We start from the raw sequence: 14121 nt of genomic DNA on the forward strand, positions 1-14121 counted from the left end.
TTTTTTTTGGGTTCTGCAAGCGCTCCACCCCAGTGTGACTGGAGAGGCTCTATTTTGATCGCTTAAAATGCCTGAAAAAGCACCTTCAGTGTGAAAAAGGTCTAAGATGAAAGTAGTCTCAGATAAATGATGGTCTCTGTGGCGGATTTGCTACGAGATCACTTTTATCGGTGGCGGGAGAGGTGCCCACACCCCCCTTCCCACCGCAACCTGGTCATCTCCACCGCTTACCAGAGCACTCGGTAGTGGCGGAGATGATCCAATGTTTTCTGTGAAGCAGGAAGTCGAGTGAGGGAATGATGGCCCCCACTCTTCTCCATACCATTGGATGACGGAAATAACGTCACTTCTGCCCAATGGCCTTAAAGGCGGCGTTTTAATTTTGTTGACTAAAATGTCTAAAACATGTGTTTGTCTACCAAATTAATACTAAGAAGTCAAAAGACTAAAATGTTCATACCTCAATACCATAAATAATACTATATTCGATTTTTCACTGCAGCATTATATAATGAGTTTGGAAATTGTAGAGAAATGTTAACTAATGCATTACACCCATTTGATTTTAGACGGCTAAAATGTACTGGGGATTTAGTTGACTAAATACGACTAAAACAATTGCAGAAGACTAAAATGGGACTAAAACTAAAATTTCATCTTGGCACCAAGACTAAATAGAAATTTTCTGCCAAAATTAACACTGCTTAAAGGGACAATTTTAAATGTATTTATTTTTATTGCTTTTAGAGCCCTTCCACACTGAAAATGCGGGGGCGTTGGCGGTAAAGCACTGTTAATTTTAGAGGCGCTTTTCGCCCGCTAGCAGTGCGCTTTCAACCCCTGCTTGTGGACAAATAAAGGGTTAAAAGTGCTGCTGCTGAGGCGCTGCCCATTGATTTTAATGGGCAGAGACGCTTTAGGGGCACACAGAAGCAAGTCGTGCCCGCATATGTAAATGGTGTTGGAACCACACATGCGGTATCGCCACAATCGCAAGAGCAATAATTCTAGCTAAAGATCTCCTCTAACTCAAAGCTGGTAACCTGTAGACATTTTTAAACATCGCCCATAGATCATTTTAACCACTTAAGGACCCCTTCACGCTGATATACGTCGGCAGAATGGCACGTGGGGCCGCGCTCCCGCGACCCGGTCCGAAGCTCCGTGACCACGGCCGCGGGACTTGCGGACTCGATCGCCGCTGGAGTCCCGCGATCGGTCCCGGAGCTGAAGAACGGGGAGAGCTGTATGTAAACACAGCTTCCCTGTTCTTCACTGTGGCGCTGTCATCGATCGTGTGTTCCCTAATATAGGGACACACCATCGATGACGTCACACATACAGCCACACCCCCCTACAGTTAGAAACACATGAGGACATACATAACCCCTTCAGCATCCCCTGTGTTTAACTCCCAAACTGCAACTGTCATTTTCACAGTAAACAATGCTTTTTAAATGCATTTTTTGCTGTGAAAATGACAATGGTCCCAAAAATGTGTCAACATTTTCCAAAGTGTCCGCCATAATGTCGCAGTCACGAAAAAAATAACTTATCCCCGCCATTAATAGTAAAAAAAATAAAAATAATAATTAATAAAAATGCAATAAAACTACCCCCTTTTTTGTAAACGCTATAAATTTTGCGCAAACCAACCGATAAACGCTTATTGCGTGTTTTTTTTGTTTTTTTTTAATACCAAAAATAGGTAGAATACATATCGGCCTAAACTGAGGAAAAAAAAGTTTTTTTTATATATATTTTTGGGGGATATTTATTATAGCAAAAAGTAAAAAATATTGATTTTTTTTCAAAATTTTCGCTCTAATTTTTGTTTATAGCGCAAAAAATAAAAACCACAGAGGTGATCAAATGCCACCAAAAGAAAGCTCTATTTGTGGGGAAAAAAGGACGCCAATTTTGTTTGGAAGCCACGTCGCACGACCGCGCAATTGTCCGTTAAAACGACGCAGTGCCGAATAGCAAAAACTGGCCGGGTCCTTTTAGCTGCATTTTGGTCCGGGTCTTAAGTGGTTAAGGGTCGAAGTTTATCGCCATTCCACGAGTGGGTATCGATTTACTCTGCGTAACATTATCTTTCACAATAAAAAAATAAATAAGAAATGCGCTCAATTTTTTTACTCTTTTCTTAATTAAAAGTGCCCCCCCCCCCCCCCAAAAGTTTTTGTTAGACCGGTGCGCAAATATGGTGTGACAAAGTATTGCAGCGGCCGCTATTTCATTCTCATGGGTGTCTGAAAATAAATATATAATGTTTGGGGGTTCTAAGTGATTTTCTTGCAAAAAAGAATGATTTTAACTTGTAAACACAAAGTGTAAAAAAAAAATAGGCCTGGTCCTTAACCACTTACCCCCCGGACCATATTGCTGCCCAAAGACCAGAGTACTTTTTGCGATTCGGGACTGCGTCGCTTTAACAGACAATTGCGCGGTCGTGCGACGTGGCTCCCAAACAAAATTGGCGTCCTTTTTTTCCCACAAATAGAGCTTTCTTTTGGTGGTATTTGATCACCTCTGCGGTTTTTATTTTTTGCGCTATAAACAAAAATAGAACGACAATTTTGAAAAAAATGAATATTTTTTACTTTTTGCTGTAATAAATATCCCCCAAAAATATATAAAAAAACATTTTTTTTCCTCAGTTTAGGCCGATACGTATTCTTCTACATATTTTTCGTAAAAAAAAATCGCAATAAGCGTTTATTGATTGGTTTGCGCAAAAGTTATAGCGTTTACAAAATAGGGGGTATTTTTATGGCATTTTTATTAATATTTTTTTTACTAGTAATGGCGGCGATCAGCGATTTTTTTTTTTGGTATTGCGACATTATGGCGGACACTTCGGACATTTTTGACACATTTTTGGGACCATTGGCATTTTTATAGCGATCAGTGCTATAAAAATGCATTAGATTACTATAAAAATGCCACTGGCAGTGAAGGGGTTAACACTAGGGGGCGGGGAAGGGGTTAAGTATGCCTGGGTGTGTTCTTACTGTGGGGGGGGGGGGTGGCCTCACTAGGGGAAACACTGATCCTCGGTTCATACAGTGTATGAACCGAAGAAAAGCATTTCCCCTGCTGACAGGAACGAGAGCTGTGTGTTTACACACACAGCTCCCGTTCCCCGCTCTGTACCGAGCGATCGCGTGTGCCCGGCGGCGATCGCGCCCGCCGGGCACACGCACGGGAGTCGGGGGCGAGCGGGGGGCGCGTGCGCGCGCCTCCGGCGGCGCGCGTGCGCCCCTAGTGGCGGCTAAAGGGTAGGACGTCATAATACGTGATCTCGCCTAGGAGAGCCACCTTGTGGACGTATTATGACGGTGCGGCGACGGCAAGTAGTTAAGTGATTAATGTATTTCTTACTGACCAGAAGGGAGTAAATGGACAGGTAATGTATGCATCAGGCTATGCTTGTCCATAGTCGGTGACTAGGCAAAGAAGGATGAAGAGAACTGCCCTCGATGTGTAAAGTGTTTAGTTCACCCTTCAACCTTTTCAAAAACGAAAAGGTGTCCCCCCCCCCCCCCCCTTCTTGGGCGAGGAGCTGCAAGTGCCCACTCAGCCAGTGTAGTGGTCCAGGGATTTGAAATTCCTGCTGCTCTTCCCAGTATTACTGTAGGGTTTCACAGTGCCAGCATGTGACCACTTTGACCAATCAGAATTGCACTGATCTGTCCCGGAAGCCCTAAACAAAGAAGGGGAAGAATGGGAATTTCAAGTTTCTGGACCACTACACCAACTGTGTGGACACTAAGCTTATCCCCAACAGTGGTAAGTACAGTAGGGGGAGGGGGTGGTTGAGGAGAGTGTAAGATGTCTCCCCCCCCCCCCCCTTTTTACTTTTTTCAGAAAAAACAAAAACAAACTTGCACTATATTTTCAGGGCTGTCCTCTTTATCCACCCTTCACTGCTTAGTGCAAGCTCGACCTCATATGTACATAACTGTTCCAGGTCAGCATTTTTGTTTTGTAAATTCTTTAATTCTTGCTTTTTAAATTTAGACAATTTTTTTAGATGGGAGATTTTACCAGAACGGCAAGAACACCTTCTTGGTACATTATGTGATTGCCAAACATAACCTTGCCATAAAGACCTCCTATTTGTACACAGTAAAGCCATGAAATAAGCAAACTGGCCCTTTTTCACTTGGTAGTGATATAGAGTATGATTTTCCCTTTTGGTGTTTTAGTTTATATACTGTATTTTCCGGCGTATAAGACGACCCCCTAATTTTCCAGGAAAAATGTTGGTTTTGGGATATACTCACTGTATAAGACTACCCCCTTCTTACTAGTCTTTCTGGAAGCTGAGGGGTAGCCAGAACCGCTGACAGAAACAGGCTTTTTCAAATCTCACTGTGCCATTACATCACTTGCCCCCTCTCTGTGCCATCACTGCAAACGGTGCATTTACTCCATTTTTTTCTGATTAACAGGCGGTGCGGTGCGATGACAGTCTCCGTGCTGCGAGCGTCAATGATTTAAAAGACGCGCCTTCTCCTCAGACTGTCTTGTTAGGCGGAAAACAAATCTTCCCAGCAGCGCCTTCTGTGTTCCGCTATCACGGACGTCTTCTCATCACGTCCGAGGATGAGAAGGCATCTGTGATAGGAGGAACACAGAACAGAGGCGCTGCTGGGAAGATTTGTGTTCTGCCTATCACAAAACACACTGAGGAGAAGGAGCGTCTTTTAAATCATTGACGCTCGCAGCAGCACGGAGACCGTACCCGGCGTATAAGACGACCCCCGACTTTGCATGCATTTTTTTGCATCCAGAAAGTCGTCTTATACGCCGGAAAATACGGTAAGTTTCGTTCATGTGACTGTTTTTTCTCTTAAAGTGGTTGTAAACCCACATAGTAAAAAAAAGACCTGCAAGACAAAGGCATAATGAGTAATATGCATGGCATACTAGCTCATTATGTAATGCTTGCCTGAAATCGAAGCCCCCCACTTTGGTGCCTGTACACGGCACCAGCCAGCTTCATCGCTCCCGGCGTTGCTTTTGGGTATCGCTGCGCACGGGAGCCACCGGTAACTGTACACTCGATGACGGCACATGCAGATACAGGGGATATCTCCTAAACCGTGCAGGTAGTAGCTACAGTTAAGCCTTAATATAGGCTTACCTGTAGCAAAAACTGGATTGCAAGGGTTTACAACCACGTTGGACTCGTAGGGCTGCAACTATTTTCATAATCAATTAGTTGGCCGATTTTTATTGTTTCAATCGATGAATCTGATAAAAGCCTCAGTTTTGTGTATAATCCAGTTAATATGCGAAGTGTGTAAAAAAAAAAAAAAAAAATTTTATATGCATATATCTATATGCTGTGGTAAATATAAATCAACAGCTATATGGTTGGATAACAAAATTTCTAATCCACTCTGAAAGTAACAGACCGAGGAGATATACTGTATATACCATTAGAGGTTCAACCTGGTGCATATCATCGGACTCTGATCAGCATTTTTATTTTTCCGCCCAACGTCAGCTTTCATTTTGGGCCGACGTCATATGACATCACCTAGTCTTGCCGCAGTCGCACAAACCGATCACGGCTCTTTACCCATGTGATCGGCTGTGTCCAATTATTCGATCACATGTAAAAAAGGAGATGCCATTTTATCGTCTCTCCTCGCCTCACATTGTGACAGTGTGAGGCGAGGAGAGCTGATCAACGGTATCTCCTCACAGGGGAGACATTTATAGGTAATCTAGGCACTGATCATCAGTGCCCTGATTACAGTGCAGTCCTATCAGTGATGCCACTCTGTGCCCACCCTCAAATCGTTGACACCACTCTGTGCGCCCTCAAATCAGTGATTCATCTTTTAGCGAACTTCTGGGTTCATAGCTGTCGCGCACCTGAATACAGTAGATCAAGCTCAAGCCTGCATTTGGAGGGCAGGGGAGATGTTGGGGGTCTAATGGAGCCTTAATGTCTGCATAAAGGGAACCTGTCTCTTCATGTTATCATGTAGGGGGCTTGTTGGGACCTCCCTGTGATAGTGATACAGGTAAATGGAATTATTTATTTATTTTTTTAAATGCAAGTCTATCAAATTCATCAACACACTCAAATGCGTGCACAGGCTGCGTATGTGTATATAAACTGTGATTGCGCCACATAGGCAGGTTATTGCTGCAAGTGCGTTGGAGCAGCAATTCTAGGGCCATAATTCACAGTTGATCCTAAACTGATGACCTGCAAAGACTATGGGCCGTCTTGGATGTAATAGTTTTTTTGACATTTTCACACATGTGCATCTTTTGAGGCTTTAAGGCCCCATTCACACCTAGGCGTTTTTACGCCTGAAGCGCACTGCTCACAAACGCCAGAGGGGAGAATTAACATTATTCCCTATGGTGACTGGTCACACCTGAACGCCCAAACGCCTGTCGCGCGAAGCTCAAACAAGTCCCGGACCTTTTTTTGTCGCGCGTATCGTGCGGTTTGGGCGTATTTGAGCGTTTTTTTCCCCATAGAAAGTAATGGGAAACGCGCGAATTGAGCGTATCACGCGACAACGGGCGTTTGCTACGGGCGTTTCGTCGCTTTAATAAATAGAACTTGTCGCCCATGCAGAAGATTAAAAAAATCTACCAACATAGCAACAAGTGATGAAAAGATGATCATTTTTCCTATTGGCTAAAATAAACGCCGAAGTACAAAAACGTCGCACGACGCTGTATGCAAATACGCGCGACAAAACACCAAAAAAAAAACGCCCAAAAAAACGACCGAACGACCGACGCTCAGGTGTGAATGCAGCCTAAATGTTGACATATTTACATGATGCAGCACCATCTTTTAACCATTTTCAGCTCTTAGGATATGGCCATACGTCCTTGGGTTGCAGCTGCAGTCTCAACATGTGCAGCTGATAATGGGCCTCACTATAAAAGTTTATCGGAGCAGCTCTACAGCTGCTTGATCGCTTTAACAGGGAGTGGAAGAACCTGCCGCCTCTGCCATTCCTGAGCTCTCCCATTCCACTGGGAGCCCTGGACCATTACATGCTGGCTGCAGGCAGATGAAGAACATCTATCTGTTCCTTCCCTTTCCTCTGTAACAAGCTATCTCGGAAGTGACAAGGATTTTTGGCACTTTTTTTTTTTTTTTTTTTTTTTTTTTTTTTACTTCATTACTAGCAGTTGCCAGCAAGGCAAGCCTCTGATCAAACTGATCTCTGATCGGATGCTTTGGAGAGCAGAGGCGTGATCGGAGATCTTGGAGACCCCTGTGCTCACTATCAAGGTAGATTTGGTTTAAATCACTAGTAAAATGGTTTGATTTAAATCAGCTCGATTTTTAAATCATTTTTAAAGAGCAACTGTCATCTCTGTCCCGCAGCTTCTCCTCTGACCTGCTGTTGACTCATCGACAGTCCCATTCACTTTAATAGGATGGCACTACAAGGTGAGGGACATACGTGGTGGTAGTAGGTGAGTGGATGCCACCCGACAGGCGCTGCCATGATGGATCTAAAATGACAGGTGCTTTTTAAATGTAATGACTTATTCTTGCTGGTAGTCCAGAATCTTTTAATATTGTCATACAAAATGAAGGTTTCCTGTTTAAAATACTAAAACAGCAATATCCGAATCGATTCAATCGTACAGTTTGTAGTGTACATAGATTTGCAAAACAATGCAATAAAGGAATATTTTTTTGTTATCTCAACTTGCAGAGCTTGGATTAATTGAATGAGTTTACCAAAAATGAAAATATTGCAGAATATTCAGCCTCATGCTAAATAACCAAGCTTAATTTCATGCTGAATAAACTCAATTATGAATGTATCTTAAATAGAAAACTATCTTTACATAGATTTTTACTCGGAATTCTTTTTGTTAAAATTTGGATAAAAAAAAAATCGATTTGAAATAAGTCACCAGATTTAAATAAGAAAAAAAGTTTTTCTTTAATTGACTTTTGTATCCACCCTGCTCTCAATAAAGAGTATCTGTCACTGACCATGCTATCACAAGGGATGTTGTTCATTCCTTGTGATGGCAATAAAGTAAAAAAGAAAGTGTAAAAAAATGTAATAATAAAAAAAAAAAAAAAACACTCCTTTTCCTCACATGCAAATGGGAGCGCACGCATGTCCTGCTCGCGTAGGTAAACTGTGATTGTGTCACACATGTGAGATCTTGCCGTGATTGTCCGCGTAAGAGCGATAAATACTAGAACAAGAGCTCACGTTTGACTATAAACTGGTAACCCGTAAAAGCTTTTTTTAGGTATTGCCTAATGTAGAAATTTAGGTTCAGTAGTTTGTCACCATTTACTTGGTGCAACAGTCTTTCACAATGGTAATTGTGTTTGTGTGCTCTAAAACGCATTTAAATGTTTACCTTTGGGAACATGTTACATGTTCCACCTGATTTTAGGGTGTAACATGTTCCCAGTGCTGCAGCCACCAACCGCGAAGCCCCCCTTCCCCCTGACAGCAGTACAGGGAGAAGTTTCTCGGGGCCCACACAGTCACGTCATTCATACACAAAGGTCTGTGTGAATGAACTATAAGCCTTGACATCCTTAACGGCGGTTGGATTTTAGTTCTCAAATAACTACCACTGCACTGTTGAGCGCTGTGGTATTTCTTTGAGCATTTCTGTCAGGCAATATCTGCTTACCCGTACGAGATGTACAGGCAAGCGGATACACTGACTGCAGGAGACCTGTATGGCATTGGCAATCTGCTGATTGTTGGTGCAATGCTTTACAGGCACCTACTACTAAAAATAATAAATGCACATTTTTTTTTTTTTAACGGATGTTTGCATTTACCAAAGAGCTGAGCAAATATTGTACAATATAAAACAATTGCTCCAGCCACCATTTTGTTCTCCAGAGCCTCTACTTTCAGAAAATATGTAATGCCATCATCCTGCCAGGGTGGATTTCTAAGTAATTTTAATGGCCAAAAAATGCAGATTTCAACATGTATGTGAGAAACGTCAAAATTGGCCTGAACAGAAAATGGTTGCATTTGTAAAAAAGTTATTTTGTTTGTGCACACTAGAATAAATTTTAGTGCGTTCCCCCCCCCCCCCCTGAAAATTTTGATTTGATGAACCAAAAAGCGAATACTGTGCAACATTACAAAACTGCAACTGCCACCATTTTGTTCTAAAGTTAATTGGTTTTAAGTAATTTTGAAGCAAAAGAATGCAGATTTTAATTTTTTTTTAACTTGCTGTTGTCATTTACCGCTATGAAAAAAGATAAGCGTGACTTTTGCTCTGCATCTTTTTTGCTGGCTGGGTATGCATCGCTCTGAACCGCTGCATGTAGAGTCGTAGAACAGGAGCGCGTATGTTGCAGAGACTTGCACAGGACTCCATAGTTTTTACTGGCACAAAGCAAATGAAAGTCTCATCTTGGAGCCAAGGGACAGTTGAAAATGGAAGCTCTGTAGGAAATTGGGGGTAAAAAAAGTTCTTGTTGGCCAACTGTCTGGATTTTCTCGTAAATGCCAAATGTACGAAGATATCTTTTTACGATTGTTCACTCTTCGGGCCGCCCATCTGTGGCTCTAATTTTGAGCTGGGAATATTGAGACAAATCCTAAAGGCATTAGGTGATATACTATTTTTTTATCAGTTATTTTTTGTCCCAATTCCATGATTTTATTTTCACTGACAATGTTTGTCAATTTTTAATGGTGGGTGGAGATTACATTTTTGTGATTGTGTATTTTTCACTACTTTTAATCTAAATGATTTTTAATAAAGATTGTTTACTTTTTAGTCACCTTGGTACCTCCTTTCTTTGCCCCCCGGTTCACACTGCCGCGACTTCTCATGCGACTTCAGAGTTCAAAATCACGTGACGAGTCACACCCCATTGACTGCAATGCAATTGTTCTAATCGGTGTGACTCTAAGTCTACTCCGACTTGGAATAAGATTTTTGCGCTACCTCAATACCTTCTGTTGAAGTCATATGCAAGCCGCGATGAAGACGCGCAGGGATGTTGGATTTAAAGTCGCGGCAGTGTGAACCCAGGCATAGGGGCCTTTCCCTTATTGGTTTTTGTTGCATAGTGTCTTTTTGAGGTACGCTGGTCCGAGCCTAAATTGCTGAGATGGTAGACTAGTTTTTAATTGTTACCCTCTTTTATTGTGATGTTGCTTCAGCAACACATGATTTAATGAGTACTTTTTGTGCAGGGCCGAAGTAGCAGCTTTCCTGGAAGAAGGCGACCTCGTGGAGGCAGTGGTGCTGGCAGCAGCCGAGGGCGAGGAAGATCAAGGTTAAAATCCACAACCTCTTCCATTGAGACATTGCCGGTGAGAAATCCTAAACTTCTGATTTGACGAATATTCTCTTTAAGAGTCCGTGCAACTTCCATTGCCACTTTACAGTGCGACTTTGATCTGATTTTGATGCGACTTTGGATGAGTGCGAATTTGACTAACGTGCTTGTTTGCTCTACAAAGTCGGACACAAATCGCATGTAGATCATGCAGATGCGACTTTCATGCAACTTTTGAGGGTTTACATTGCAGTCTGTTCTGTGGCACACAAGTCGCATAAGTGTGAATGGGGCCTAAGGCCTCATGCACACTGGGCATAAAAAATGCTGCTTAGATGTTTGTCATTTTTGTTTCAGCTGGTAGAAGTTTGATGTTCACCTGTTTGTCCATGCACATTTGGGCAATTGCAGTAGTATTTGTAGAGGAGCATTTACAGGCCGAAGAAATGCCCATCACCAATGCATTCTTGAGAGGAGCGTTCGGGCGGCTGAACAAGCTTTTTGGCTTTTTTTTTTTGTTTTTGCTACCTAGTGTGGGCCCTAATAGCAGACTTGGTTTAAATGGAAAAGCACCTTACGGCAAAATGTAGGTTGTTTTTGTATCCATTAAATTACATACATTGTCTCTCAAACGTCCTGAGCCATGACATTGAATCACATGGTCTCTACCAAAAGGGCCTTATGGGAGTGACATTCATGCAACACTGGCAAAATAGTGGCTCTATCTGAACACTGATTTTTTCTTACAGAAGAGACTAATAACTAATATTCTGAGATTACTAGCCTTTAAAATGTTGCTTAGGTTTCCTGGGGCATCAAATACCCTCAAGAAACCTAAGCAACATTTCAAGCAGTAGAATATTACATTGTGGGATGTGTCTCTCTCATTGGTGTTATTTGACCTCAAGATCATTTAAAAAGCATTTTCCATAGCTGGCTAAAAAAAACAAAAAACATGACATTGGCAGTGGGTTTTGCAAGGGTAAGTAAAGAGGATTTCAGCGTGTTTTCTCAAACTGGAAAAACTTAACCACTTCCACCTCCGGAAGATTTGCCCTCCTTCATGACCAGGCGATTTTATGCGATACGGCACTACTTTACTTTAACTGACAATTATGCGGTCGTGCGACACTGTACCCAAACAAGATTTATAAACCACCCCCCCAATGGAGCTTTCTTTTGGTGGTATTTGATCACCACTGCATTTATTGTGCTATAAACAAAAAGTCCAACCATAAATTATATATTCATTTTTAACTTTCTGCTTTAAAACACGTCTAGCAAAAAATGTAAAACCAAATTTCTAAATAAATTTAGGCCAATATGTATTTTGCCATGTTCCTGGTAAAAAAAAATCCCAATGAGCGTATATTGTTTGGTTTATGCAAATGTTCTAGTATCTACACACTTGTAATTGTGACTATAGCTTGACTGCGATATTGCGGCAGACAGTCTGTCATGAACTGACACTTTTGACACTTTGCAGGAACTAGTGATACTGATCACTGTTGGTGTCACTGGTTCTCAACCTATGCTCTGCTGCTGTACTAATGACACTGGCTGGGAAGGGGTTAAACATCTAGCGCGATCAAAGGGTTAACTGTGCCTTGCCAGTGTTTTTGTGTAAACAGTGTGGTCCTGTCAGAATGGCAATCTGCCTTGTTCACATAGGCAGATCCCTGTTCTGTCTGTATTACCAATGATCTGTAGGTGCCAGAGGACATTGAGTGCCTGGCACCCACAGATCTGCTTCTGCTGTGAATAGTCGCAGCAAAAGCAGCCCGCCGCCGGAACGTGCGCGCCCTATGCAGGGGGAAATGCAGAATTGTGTTAGTTGACAACACTGAAGAAATTACACTTTACATTGTAGCAAAGTAGTGAGTGTACATCTTGTATAACAGTGTAAATTGTCTGTCCCCTCAAAATAACGCGCACACAGCCAATAATGTCTAAATGGCTGGCAACAAAACTGAATACACCCCCAAGTGGAAATTTCCAAATTGGGCCAAATTAGCCATTTTTCCTCCCCGACGTCATGTGACTCATTAGTGTTACAAGGTCTCAGGTGTGAATAGGGAGCAGGTGTGTTAACATTTTGGTGTCATCGCTCGCTCCCATACTGTGTGTTTTTTTTTTTTTTATATTAATTGAAGTGTATTTTCCCCCCAAAAATTGTTTGAAAAGACCGCTGCGCAAATACAGCGAGACATAAAATATTGCAACAACCGCCATTTTATTCTCTATGGTCTCTGTTAAAAAAAAATATAAATAATGTTTGGGGAGGTGCTTTCGAACTGTCAAGGGGATGGACTGAGAGATTGCTGTTCAAGATCACTAGGAACAGTTGATTGCTCTCTCTCTCCTACACAGGCAGATCTCTGTTCTGCCTCTTTCCCGCGATCGCGGGTAGCCGGCGGACAGAGTCCGAGGGTGAGCACCTGCGGCGTGCATGCAAAAGCTAGTGCACGAACCAACGTACCAGTATGGCGAGTCGTGTGGCGGCAGGTCGGCAACTAAATGGTTTAACTGACCTCATTTGCAGACAAAGGGTTGTTGATAAACATTTGCTGGCTTTTTTTCACAGCTGTGAGTGAGCAGAGAATGTCTCTGCACTGTATGAATCATAGAAATGCTGGAATAAAAAAAATATATATTTCATAAGGTATCGCTACAAATGTTCTAATGAGAGCAATAATTCTACCACCAGACCTCCTCTGTAACTCCACTGGTAACCTGTGGCTTATAAAGCGTTGCCTATGGCATTTTTAAGGTACTGTAGTTTGGCGCGGTTCCATGGTATTCATTTACTTGCCTTACGATCTTTTATATTTTACTAAACATCTTGGAATTCTGTTGTGTTAAATTTCAATACATTGTTGGTTTTCTTTTTAATTGAGTTTTAAAAACCGCTGCACAAATATCGTGTGGCAAAAAACAAATTGCAACACCAACAATTTTGTTCTCTAGGTCTTCTGCCGGGTAGACAAAGATGCCCGTCGCTCTGGGAGCTAGGCCAAAGCCGCGGCCTTTCCTATGGCCGAGGCAGCAGCGGAGCTCCGGATCACATGGTTTTGCCGATCCACATATGGTTACCCATTCAGATCATGGATCATTTACGATCCGTTGCACCACTAGTACCGATCAAAGAATCGATTAATTAATCTTTAATTTCCACAGCCCTAAAATTATATAAATGGGTTCTAAGTAATTGTCTAGCAAAATGTTGATTTGTTGCATATATGTGAGAAGTGTCGGAATTGGCCCGGTGTTGAAGTGGTTAGTTTATTCTAGGCATGGAAATGCTTGTGCGCATTTACAAGTGACTAGGCGTGTTTTTTTTTTTTTCTGCCATAACGCTGCTGCTTTTGAAACGCGTGTGTCTCCACCCCCCCGGCCTCTAAACGCCACTGTTCATGGACACGCATGCTAAAATTGAGGGGCACTTGGAGGCAGAAAAAGACCGCAAGAAGCCTCTAGAAGCAGTGTTTAACTACATGCCGACCAGCTGTCGCAGTTCTACGACGGCAGGTCGGCTCTCCTGCGCAAGAGCCCGTGGCTCTCGAATCGGCCACTAGGGGCATGCGTCCCCCGCTCACTCCTGCGTGCCCGGCGGTCGCGATCACCGTCGGGCACCCGCGATCGCTCATTACAGAGCGAGAACCGGGAGCTGTGTGTGTAAACACAGCCCCCGGTCCTGTCAGGGGAGAAATGCCTGACTGTCTGTTTATACAATGTATGAACAGCGATCAGTCATTTCCCCTAGTGAGTCCACCCCCCCCCCCTACAGTTGGAACACACCCAGGGAACATACTTGACCCCTTCCC

The 14121-nt window shown here is 42.7% G+C and overlaps 1 protein-coding gene across 4 annotated transcripts in view; it reads left to right on the top strand.

Annotated features, from left to right (window-relative positions):
* KMT2D (lysine methyltransferase 2D) overlaps positions 1-14121 on the top strand; it is a 212813-nt gene that overhangs the window by 68341 nt on the left and 130351 nt on the right. For 3 of the 4 annotated variants that reach the window (XM_040341168.1, XM_040341169.1, XM_040341170.1), the window contains exon 12: positions 10212-10331. The exons of the other annotated variant lie outside the window; for it this stretch is intronic. In XM_040341168.1, coding sequence (XP_040197102.1) covers positions 10212-10331 — 120 coding nt within the window. The remainder of the gene's footprint in view (positions 1-10211; positions 10332-14121) is intronic. 4 annotated transcript variants of the gene reach the window in all.

The sequence above is a fragment of the Rana temporaria genome, chromosome 2, assembly GCF_905171775.1.
Source record: "Rana temporaria chromosome 2, aRanTem1.1, whole genome shotgun sequence".
Lineage (NCBI taxonomy): Eukaryota > Metazoa > Chordata > Amphibia > Anura > Ranidae > Rana > Rana temporaria.